Source organism: Danio rerio, chromosome 5 (genome assembly GCF_049306965.1).
Source record: "Danio rerio strain Tuebingen ecotype United States chromosome 5, GRCz12tu, whole genome shotgun sequence".
NCBI lineage: Eukaryota > Metazoa > Chordata > Actinopteri > Cypriniformes > Danionidae > Danio > Danio rerio.
In genome coordinates, this window is record NC_133180.1 from 13,235,001 (window position 1) to 13,247,500 (window position 12,500).

General features: G+C 35.0%; 2 protein-coding genes across 3 annotated transcripts in view; one reads left to right on the plus strand and one right to left on the minus strand.

Moving 5' to 3' along the window:
- rfc5 (replication factor C (activator 1) 5) overlaps positions 1-6,037 on the plus strand; it is a 20,470-nt gene extending 14,433 nt beyond the window's left edge. Inside the window, 2 exon segments of the mRNA NM_001003862.1 lie at positions 2,038-2,092; positions 5,440-6,037. Coding sequence (NP_001003862.1) covers positions 2,038-2,092; positions 5,440-5,536 — 152 coding nt within the window. The 3' untranslated portion in view covers positions 5,537-6,037.
- wsb2 (WD repeat and SOCS box containing 2) overlaps positions 2,365-12,500 on the minus strand; it is a 14,666-nt gene continuing 4,530 nt past the window's right edge. The window contains exons 4-9 of one of the 2 annotated variants that reach the window (XM_017356013.4): positions 10,327-10,458; positions 10,122-10,222; positions 9,149-9,339; positions 7,511-7,603; positions 6,789-6,902; positions 2,365-6,314 (exon numbers count right to left, since the gene is read on the minus strand). In XM_017356013.4, coding sequence (XP_017211502.1) covers positions 6,113-6,314; positions 6,789-6,902; positions 7,511-7,603; positions 9,149-9,339; positions 10,122-10,222; positions 10,327-10,458 — 833 coding nt within the window. In that variant the 3' untranslated portion in view covers positions 2,365-6,112. 2 annotated transcript variants of the gene reach the window in all.

Consider the following 12,500-nt stretch of genomic DNA (forward strand, 5'->3'; position numbering starts at 1 on the left):
TTAATACTGTACAGTGTAGGCATGGGCCAGTATAAGTTTCTAACGATATGACAACCTTGGATAAAAAAACAGTTATACAGTATCACAATATTGTGATTACTGCTCTGAAATAAGTTCTTTTTAAAGGTCTGGGTAAAACAAATACTTAAACACATTTTATTTTAGGAAACATTTATAATATTTTGGAGCAGTAAATGTGTCAGGCTAAATAGTTCAAATAAATCATTGCCTTCTGCTGTCTTCAACACTGATTTCTTTACTACAGAAAAATTAAACATTAAATAGCCCCTAGATATACCTTGGGAACGGAACATTTTAGCGATATTAAAACCTTGACTATTTCAAACCACGGTAAACCTGAAACCGGTTATGGTCCCATGCCTAGTACAGTGAGCATGTCATGGTTTTACATACGTGTCATGATTTTAGTATGATGCGATCCTGGATTAACATCTATGTTGATCCTGGAACATCATTTTTGTTGGAAAATGTAATTCATACCTATTCGCTACCCCTAAACCCAACTATAACTGTTGATTAATCCCAAAATCAGAGGGCGATAATAGTTGGATAAAACATGTGGAAGTGCATTAACCCAACCGTAAGCCTTAAAGGTAAACGTTTCCCTTAATTCTGATTGGCTATTGGGAATGTTGTTTCTGGATCGACATAGATGTTAACATCTTTGTGAAATCAGGTAAGAGGTACAGCGATAAGCTAGAAACGTGCTTCAATTTTCAAACACACTGTTTACACCTGGTCACTTCATGCAGGGTGTTTGTGAGTCTAAAAGTGTTAATGTCTTAAATCTCAAAATCAAAATTTAGGGCCTTAAAAAGTCCTTAAATTACTGAAATATTGTGTTGTAGGTCTTAAATCATTTTTAAACCGGTCTTAATTTTCCAATCATTTATTGCTACCTAATCTGGCCTATGTTTAACTCTATTAATATGGAGCTAATAATATGCCAAAACAATCAGAACTTGAATTGTGTTCATTTGAATTGACAACTGTAATTTAATAAATCTGAATGTGTATATGCCGTTAAAAATAGATTTGAATTTGAATTTCTTAATTTAAATTTTAATTTCATAACTTGAATATTGAACATCTGAAATGTAAGACAACTGAATTTTTCAGGGCTGAATTTTTTCATAGATGCACTTTCAGAACTTCAGAAACTATTTTTAACGGCATATACAAATTCACATTTATTAAATTACAATTGTCAATTAAAAAAATTCAGATTATTTTGGCATATTATTAGCTCCATATATTTATCATAATGGTTTAATTATTTTCCTTACAATAACATTTGTCTTAAAGTGCTCCATGTATTTACTGCTGAGGACACCGACCTGGACAGATTGTTGTGCATACATTTAGTTTATTAAAACATTTGTTCATTTTTATTTTAAAGAAAGTTTGTTGGGAAAAAAGTTTATGGATACAAGGAGAGCTTGCTTGTTTTTACACTATTTAAAATATTTTGCTAAGTAATATCTAAAGTTTTTAATTTGTATTATTGTAATATTAAATGTATTAAATTACAATAAAACAAATAAAAATCTGTTCCATTTGGGCCATTTGAAAAATTTTTCCTTTTAAATTTAAATTTTAGCCCTTTACAAGTCTAAAATTTGATTCATAATGGTCTTAAAATTTCTTAGTCTTAAATTTAATTTGGTAAAAACCAGCGCAAAACCCTGATTCATGAGATATAACGGAACAAATGCAATAAGCAATGGAAATGCTACAGATGAGAATTCGAGATGTTCATTTTTTCGTTCGTTCATTTGTTAATAGGAGAGACTCGTATTTGTGATCAAATGTAACTTGTTTGGATAGTTCTGTGATCCGCAAAAACGCATGAAGTCGCCAGATGTAAACAGGCCCTAAGTAGTACAGTAGTGAAATTGTAGTCGAGTGTATTATAATTTTGCATGTGTTTTTGTATGTTTGTTTTGTAAACACAAATAGAATGTGTTTGGGGACAGTAAGTGAGTTTTCTGTTATACTTTTTGTTCTCAATTTCAGTGGACTTCCCACCCTCTATCCGCATGGGCTTGCTTATAAAACTTGCAGATATTGAGTGAGTACTTTTAACTTTTTTCAGGTTGTTAGTGAATCAGAATACCTTGTGCATTGGTTACTTTATGTAATTAATTTAGCAAGGATGTATTTACATAATAAAAATTGTGATTTACTTGGTTGCAAAAGATTTCCATTTTAAGTAAATGTAAAAAAGAAAAGAAAACTAGTAAAAAGGATTTTAACATGGTCAAAATCAGCGTATTAGAATGGTTTTCCAAAGGTTTATGCAGAGCTCAGTGTAAATGATTTGTTTCTACAAACCACAACAACTTGTTTTCAACCCAAATTGTTTTATTCTAATATATAAGCTTATTATGACCATAAAAATAAAGGTAAAATGTTCATAATTTTCAGTTCTTGATATCACAGCAAATATATAAACATTAATAAATGACAAGTACAAATTACACACAGTAACACACACAAATAAGGTTTAACAGATACAAATTAGCAAAGGTCTGTCAGGTTTGCACTTGTTCAGCTACAGAATATTAATAATTAATTGTATCGTCATCATCACAGTGTAAACTAAGTATAGAAAAAGTTATTCAGTCAAGAGAAATGAGTTGATATTTCTCTGGCCTTTTTTTGTATTGTTGTTGTTAGATTAACATTCAAGACAAAGACAGCAGCAGCTAAATCAGGCTGTGGTAACTTTAAAGTGCCAATGTTTTGCTTTATCTGATATTACTGTTCGTGTAGTGTGTAATACAGCTCAGGGGTTTGAGTCATCAACTTTGTGTAGACCCTTTTCTGAAAGAGAATGTACACCAGAATACATTGTAATGCTATTCATTAATGATTATGGCTCTGATGATGTTTTAAAGTGGCTCATTAGGTCAATATTTAAGTTAAATCGGTTTTCTTAGAGTTAGGGTTATTGCACACTGAATCCGAAATTTGCGTTCGTAATTTTCACACGTAAAAAAATTAATTCCACCTCATGTTGCCAATTGTATTGACAAACTCCCTCCAAAACTTTGTCCGTCATCATAATTTTTTTTTTTTTACCGTTTTTCGCATCCGAAAAAGCACTTTGAGAGGTGTTTTGACAGTCAAGGGCCAGTACAGATAACTTTGACAAACACAGAGCTTAAAATAAAGACAGAATGTGGCGGACAGTATAACCCAGGGGTCACCAATCCTGGTCCTGGAGGGCCGGTGTCCCTGCAGGGTTTATCTCCAACTTGCCTCAACACACCTGCCTGGATGTTTCAAGTATACCAAGTAAGAGCTTGATTAGCTTGTTCAGGTGTGTTTGATTAGGGTTGAAGCTAAAATCTGCAGGACACCGGCCCTCCAGGAACAAGTTTGGTGACCACTGGTATAACCCCTATATGCTGGATTCAGTGACTGACACACCTCTGCCCTGCTACTGTTTAGTGTGTGTGTCCATAGATTTGACATACTGCCCATAGACATCATAATAGAAAGCATGGTCCATTTGCTTTGACACTTCAACGTGGTGGCCATCTATTATGTCTATGGTACTGCCAGTCGCTGTTCAGGATTTGTTTACATACAAGAATATGTGCAGTATCACAAGCAATGTATCAAAGTTCCCCTGATTTCTAAAATGTTTACTTTTTTGTATTGATTCATATGCATAATTAATTCATATGAATTTATTAATACACATTGGATTGAAAAGATTTGTTTACGTGACAAATATTTCACATATAAATACGAGAGAGAAAAAAAACATGCAAAAAATTTCAGACTTCAGTGTACAAATACCTTGACAAGTGGCATAATGGTTTTGTGCATTCACCATGTTCTCTGGTGACTAATATGAATGCCTCTGATTGGGCTTTGTGTTCATAAGCTCTACCAGAAACACTTGCGATGGAGGTTGAGGTGGATCAGCTAGTTCTTCGGTGCATGCATATATGAACATTGAGACCTCCGAAACAAATTGAGTAAGCTTTAAAAGATAACATAATAGGCCTACTTTAAGATGCAATGCACCAATCCAATATAATTATGCACATCTGTTCTATCTCAGCTTTTTACATCAATATATCTTACATCTTAATGCTTGTGTATTGTTCATATTGATTACTCTTTCATTATGTTGGGGGCTGTTTTTGCCCCATTGACTTCCATTCTAATGACATTTTTAATTGCAAAGCCATGATAACATATAATCATGCATTCTTGATTTTTGCTGGTTTTCCCTGTTGTTAAGAGGTCAAATTAGTCAATTTTACTGTTGTTAATCAGTTGGTAGCATTAACCCTTTATGTAGGCCTGTGAAAAAAAAGGTTTCTGTCTTTTATATGGAGTTCTTTGGAGTAAAACGGCAAATTATAAATTGTAAATCAATCAAGAATGCATGATTATATGGTGACGTGGCTCTGAAATTAAAAAAAAAATCATTATAATGGAGGTCAATGGGGTAAAAAAAAAAAGCCCCAAACTTAACGAAAGGGTAATAAAGTTGCCGGAAGTGAAAATTTTCAAAGCATTTCACCAAATTTGTGTCAAAATAAGATTTGTCATCAAAAGTCATTCCATTTGCTGAAACACAGAGAAAGTTGTAGCCAAATTAAGACACAAAATCACCCCAAATGGCTGTTTAAGGACATATTCCACAAGACTTGCATGTTGGAATCATTTTGTAATTGTCTATTCAAGAGCTAAAAGATGCTAATAAGAACTTAAGAAGGCATAAATGTGCTGCAAAAGTACTGAATTGAGCTCTTTTGCATCATTTTGAGCTTCTCTGGTTTTAAAGATTAGTATATTGCCATAATTTTGCTCCTTCTAGAACAAAATAATAATAATAAAACTGCATATAAGAAGCCAATTTGGGGTTTGCGTGCTGTCTGAGATGTGTTCTCTTTTGTGCTTTAGCTCTTTCGCAATTTGTTGCGCTTTAATAACATAAAAAAAAGTCCACCACAGATTCAAAACATGTAAAAGATGAAAAAAAGCTCTGATCATGAAGACTGGAATAAAAATGCTGAAAACTGAGAAATAAATTACATCTTAAATAATATCAGTGTAGGAACTGGTTGTTTAAAGTGTAATATTTATATAATTTTTTTTGCATTTATGTCTTAATGTTGAGGCGTAAGTTTAAATCATAGGTCTCAAACTCAATTCCTGTAGTGCCGCAGCTCTGCACAGTTTTGCTCCAACACAGCTGATCTAATTAACTGAGGTGTTCTAAAGAGTCATGAACACCTTCATTTGTTGAATCAGCTGTGTTTGATTAGGGTTGGTGCAAAACTGTGCAGAGCGGCGGCACTCCAGGAATTGAGTTTAAGACCTAAGTTTTAGAATGTCCATTATGAATTCAGTTTTTTTTTTTTTTTTTTTTTTTCCTTTCTCGACAATAAGGTACCGTCTGGCCTCTGGAACCAGCGAGAAGATTCAGCTGAGCTCAATGGTCGCTGCTTTCCAGGCTGTTAGAGACATAGTCGTCAGCGATGGATAGATCATTTGGTTTCCAACTTTGAAACGTAGATTTTTGATGTCATGAGATTAAGAGATAGTTCACCCAAAAATGAAAATTTACTCAATTCAGTTCTAAACCTCTGTGACTTTGTTTGTTCTGTTGAACACACAGAGGATACACTGAAGAAAGCTTGAAAAGCAGTAACCATTGACTTCTATAGGAGGAAAACTAAATCCTATGGATGTCAATGGTTACAGGTTTCTGGCTCCCTTCAAAATATATTTTGTATTCACCCGTTGAAAAAAAAACTCAAACAGGTTTGGAAGAATTGAATGACTTTCAGTTTTGGAAGAATTATTCCTTTAATAACCTTATGTAGTTTTGACCACAGTTTTGCTCAGAACTCTGTAATGTTGTTGAAATTAAATTGTTCTGCTTGAAATGAAGCACATTTCAGTACTTTGTTAAAGAAATGTGTCATTTTCAAATTGGCTGTGTAAAGAAAATAAATGTCTTTAAATAAATATTTCAAGTATAGCATCATTTTGTTCTGGGGAAATTAGGCATCTGAGCATTTAAAGTGAAATTTGATTCTCATACATGACTTGCTTTCAGTCACCTGCCGTGTTCTTTACAATATAGAATCTTTTGCTTGGGAATGTCCCTGTAAGTAAGGTATTCCAGGATTTTTGTTGGCAGGGGAAGAGCCTCCACCTGATAGGTGGAAATGGAGAATCTCAGGGCAACACGACACAGATGTCTCAGACTCGGGACGAGATGAGGAACTTTCCAGAACTTCACATGTCCATCTCTGCACCTACAAACAAAAATGACATTTTTGTTCATCTATTTAAGTTATTTAAATGGGGTAATGGCACTTTCACTTGAGTAGGATTTTTCAGTACTCTTTACACCACTGTCTCTATTCTCCTGTATTACTCATTCATTAATTTTCTTTTCAGCTTAGTGCCTTTATTAATCTGAACCGCCAACTTATCCAGCACATATGTTTTGCGCAGCAGATGCCCTTCCAGCTGCAACCAATTACTGGGAAACATCCATGCACTCTCATTCACACACATACACTAAGGACAATTTAGCCTACACAATTCACCTATACCGCATGTCTTTGGACTTGTGGGGGAAACCGGAGCACCTAGAGGAAACCCACACCAACACGGGGAGTACATGCAAACGCCACACAGAAATGCCAACTGACCCAACCGAGGCTCGAACCAGCAACCTTTCTATTCACTGTGCCACCGTTTAAATAAAACAAGACTTGTATTACCCTGTAGCGATGACGCCCCCTTGTGGATGGAAAGCACAGCACACGCCACCGGCCCGATTGTGATCTGTGTCTGCGACCAGTTTATCTCGTTCCACATCCCAGATCTGTAACGCCCTGCAATACAATACAGTCCCATCGGTTAGTAATCAATGGAGAAAGTGGACAGTCAGGTATGAGGTCAGAAGTGTGACGTTCGGTAATGCAGATGTAAAAATCTACATAATGCAGATGATTTTAAACCTACATTTTGCACCTCCAAAATAAACCTTTTATTTTTAAAAGCAAACTGCAATAAAAGCTTTGAATAAAAACAAATTATATTTAGGGACATTTTAGTCTTGAAAATACTAACTTAAAGATCCCATGAGGTGCTTTGAAATGTAAATTTGTATTCATTGTTTATACACATTAGATATCGCCTAAGGACCCTGACAAAATGGTGGACAATATCAACTTTGTTAGTGGTTTAAAAAAGTTGAACAATTGTTTAAACAACAATTAGTGACAGAATCAAATGTTCCTTTGTGCTATTTTACATTTATAATTAATTCAGTTTACTGTAAATTAAATATTGGTTGTTTCAATCCATTTACAGGAAAATATATGAAAAATGCTTGAATTGTAACTGCAGTTTTAAAATATTAGAAGAAAGAGATGTAAAAAGCACAGTTTGCTGTATGAGAAGAATGAGGTGTAAAATGCACACACTGTTCGCTGCTCACCTGTAGTCTTTGAAAGCGAGCAGCAGAGCAACAGGAGAGAAACTGAGAGACGTCAGCAGATTATCACTTCTGTAAGCACACACCTCACAGTCTCTGCAAGGAAATTAATATATTTTTTTTTTGTAAATTGTGATGAGTATGAGAAAATGTGTAAAAAACATGAAATTATTTAGCTTTTTAAATTATTTTTACTTTATAACTTAAAGTAATAGTTTGACCAATAAATCCAAATCATTGTAAAAATTTAAAGTCAATAATTTTTATCCAAAAATAAAATAAAATAGGATAAAAAAAATAAATGAATATATTTTTGGGAAATGTGTATATATTTTATTTGAGAATATAAAAAAATGTAGTTTCTTGCTGCAATGTATTATTATTATCACATGATAATGCAGAAATTCTGAAATAACTTCATTATGTTGATTTGCCGCTTATTTTGGTACAAAAATAAATAAATAAAAATATTCATATCATTAACATTAAACTATTTTTGCTGATCTATTAGCATTCAAAATCTGTTTTTGAATACAAAAAAAAAATAATGCCAACATTTTTTTTCTCGCTCTTATCTTCAATGTAAAGGAAATTGTTTGTATTACTATTTTTTCAAGAGTTCACACTTAGATATTGCTTGATGTTATAAGCAGGTTTGGCATGTCCCAGGAGAGAAGCCTTTGTTCGGAGATAATAGAGCCCATGGATCCCGCCAGGTCAATTAGCATGTAAGGGGGTCTGAGATTAGGTAGGTCTTGAGAGCTCCCCCTGGTAAAGGAGGAGATGGGGTGGAAGGGGGGATTCTTCCGAAACAAAATAAAGCTGCGGTCACACTGGGCTTTTTTTCCCCCATAGACTTCTATTCATACACGTACGCATGCGCATACGTCATGCGCAACTTTCACAGGTCGCTGTGGTGCAAAGTTAAAGCTTGGTGAACTCTGACCTGCAAAATCGCATCACTTGACTTTGTGATACCAATCGAGGATCAAAACATGACCTCTCTGGACAGAAATTTAAAACATGGAGCAATCACTCCTTTTTTTATGTCTAATAACCTTGTTTAATCTCTCCCCTTTTTTTGCAGCGCCGTATGACAGAATTTCACGCACAAAAACTCTAGTGTGAGGTAAACTCTTTAGGCAGTGAGGTAAAATTGGTCTATTTGTTGTAGGTTTAGATCAATTCTATTGGTTTATCGCTAATTACGTATGAGAGACCAGCCGTGATCAATCATATTCTGCGCTCCTCTCGAAATTAGTTTATAAAGCTTACCTTATGTTAATAATGGTTGAAATAAGTGCGACACAATATATCGAAAAAGTATTGTTATCTCAATAAAAGTACAAGCAATATCCATATCGCAGAGAAATCCAATAGAAGGCAAGAGGAAAAACATGACAGCCAATAACAATCAGAATTTCCACCAATGTTTTCAGTCATTCGGTTTGTTTTCAAGTCTAAATCTTTTTCTAGATTTAATTAGCTCAGAAAAATATATATGACTTGTTTAATTTAGTATGATCATTACATAAATTATTTATTTGTAAGTGCTTAATTGTGCTAGTTAGTTATATCGTAAGAAATATGGTTAATTGCAACATTCATGAAATGTTGATAAAAGATGAGAGATGGACATACTGGACTCTGGTCAGCAGGTCTGCAGTGTAGGGGTCCCACAGGTCCAGCCACCAGCCGGTGTTTGAATGATAGGAAGCAATGGCGAGCAGCGCCCCGTCCTGAGAGAAGTCACATGAAGCCATGGTGCGCTCGTGATCGTATGTGAGGTGCTTCATGAAGGTGTAGGACCGCAAGCTCCACAAATACACCTTCTGTTCAGGACAAGACATTCGGACAAGGTAACTCACAATTCAGTTACATTACATTCATTTACAGAGGTAAAGGTTCTGTTTTTATTTTGTTTGGGGTTATAAACCTATTATACAACCAGTAGACATGCTAGCAGAGTAACCTAAGATTCAGATAATTAAATTGTGTATGAAATATTCAAATATTCTTTTGTTTATCCATGTATTATTTAGGGCGGCAAGGTGGCTAGCACTAACACCTCGCACAAGCGGTAATTAATTTTCATTCATTCATTTTCTTGTCGGCTTAGTCCCTTAATTAATCCGGGGTCGCCACAGTGGAATGAACCGCCAACTTATTCAGCAAGTTTTTACGCAGCGCATGCCCTTTCAGCCGCAACCCATCTCTGGGAAACATCCACACACATATTTACACACACACACACTACGGACAATTTAGCCAACCCAATTCACCTGTACCACATGTCTTTGGACTGTGGAGGAAACCAGAGCACCTGGAGGAAACCCACCCGTACACAGGGAGAACATGCAAACTCCACACAGAAACACCAACTGAGCCGAGGCTCGAACCAGCGACCTTCTTGCTGTGAGGCGACAGCACTACCTACTGCGCCACTGCTTCGCCCCACGATATAATACATACATAAATACATATAAATGAGCATACATTTTCTTAAAAATCTAAATATTTAAAAACTTTAAACGAAGCTAATGACCGTTAAACACATCAACAGATTTAAGAAAAGGGTCCATACAATTTAAATAACACAAAGTAAGAAACTCACAGAGTCGAGGTTGCAGACAGAGGCGATGACACTGCTGTCAGGCGATACAGCACATCTGAACACCCAGTAGTTTGGACCCCGCAGCACATGAGGACTGGCGCCTGCAAATATTAACAAGACAATGTTCATATAGTCAGTATCAGAGCTAAAGAAAGTCTATTTTCCTTTTTAAACTGTACACTGCTGCCACATCAAATGCTCTCACCTTTCTTTCCCAGATCCCATATCCTTAAGGTTTTGTCCCGGGAAGCTGATATAAGTGTGAGACTTCCATTTGGAGCAAAAACCAAATCCCTCACAGGAGCCTGATGTCCGGTTAGAGTAAACTGCAGGTTCCCTAAAGACAAAAGAGGGATACACTAACAAATTAAACAAGATATTAAAGTGCCTTCCATGAACCCTTAGTAAATACAGGGTTCCCACACTCTCTTAAACAGCAGATTCAAGGACTTTTTAAAGCACCACTAATTTATTTCCCATGAAAGTCCTGAATGAACTTAACATTTCACTGTATTATTTAAACTATTTATTTACTTTAAAAAAATTTGTTAAAATGTGTTTTTTGATTTTATTTTAATTACATTATTTATTATTTACTAACATTTTACTTAGATTATTCCACTTATGATGATGTTTTGAATGTGTTATTTCCAAAACATTTTAATCAGTCACGTTAAAAAATTATTTTAAAATGAGTTGAATACAAAAGTGGTAATATTCAAAAGTGGTTTCCAAAATATTGATAAAACATGCATCATTTTGTCATAGTTCTTGTACAAAATTTTAATTAAACTTTCATTAAATTTCTCATTTTTTCATTCTGTTTTTTGACAGCAGCAGAGTATATCGGTGAATTGGATGAACTAAATTGGCCGTAGTGTATGAGTGCGTGTGTGTGAAAGCAGGAGTGTGTTTACTGGGTTGCGGCAGGAAGTATATCCACTGCGTAAAACATATGCTGGAATAGTTGGCTGATCATTTCGCTGTGGTAACCCCTGATAAACAATTGACTAAGCCAAAGGAAAATGAATAAAGATTCATAAACGACATAATTATAATTCATAATTTATAAATAAATGACGACTTTGAAATGCGTTGAGTGTAAAAGAATTTAAATAAAAGCAAAAAAGATAGACAGGGACTGAAGGAATGGCCTTGTTGTATCAGATATACTTTTACAGATAGATATACAGATACACTTCTCTCACAGTTGATCCAGTTTGCGATTTCTATCCCAGATAAAAAAAAAATGCTCCAGTGGTTCGCCATGTAAGGCAAGTTACCATAGCAACAACAACAAAAAAAAACATACAAACCCACCTTCTTGAGCCAGAAAACTCAGTAAACTCAGTTACACGTGATGAATGACTGAGTAAGTTAGATTAGTTTAAGTGTCTCCTCATATTTACAGCCCTGTGAAATTAGAGGTCATTGATTAAAATTTTTCATGTTTCTGGTCACCTATGAGTGCTAAAAAATGTCAAATATTAATGGGAATATACTTTAGCATATTTAGCTCACATGAATATACTTACAAATATTTAGCTGGCATGTATTTAAAGACACAGTATGTGATTTTCACCACTAGAGGGTGTGTATTCACAACAAACAAAGGCGTAGTTTGATGATTCTATGAGTGGAATCATGAGAATTGTGGTCTTCATTAAAGGTGCAGTGTGAAGGTTAGACACCCTGTGGTTGATTTAGGTATTGCACTCCTGGTTTAAAACACATTTTCCTGACCCCATGTGAGCGCAGGTTGCCACATTGATGACACCAACAGGAGTGCCTGACTATCTAGCCTAAAGGCTGATTTAAACCGTGTCCTAACTAAAAGAAACGGCACACAATAAAAGAAATATTTTCCATATTAAAAGGAGTTTTTGTCCTAACCAACAGCTGAGATTTAAATTTTAGAAACGCCTTTTATTTCTTGCAGCTGAACAAAAGAAAACTGACAACAATCACCTCAGATACACCTCATGTGCTTTATTCAGTGTTAAATGCTAATAATGTGAGTTTGAATGCCATTTTACTTCACATTTATTGCCATGCTACTGAAAGCAGCAGCAGATAGTTCACCTCAGATCTTCAAATTAAAACAAACCGTTTGAAATTAAACTTTAGAACTGGGAATCAGAGCAAGCCAACACATATCAGTGACTCAGCATGTACATTTAATAATGTTAAAGAGCTTTAATATGTATTAATTAGATTGTAAAACTCAAATACGCGGTTTTCAACCAAGGCAACCCGGAATGCTGAACTATAATTGGCTAAACTGGCATTGGGCGGGTTAAAGGGACCAAAACTAAGACAGCTGTTTCTGCACGTAACTCAAATTTTCAAAGCAGAATATCTGACTTAAGTATTGTTTTT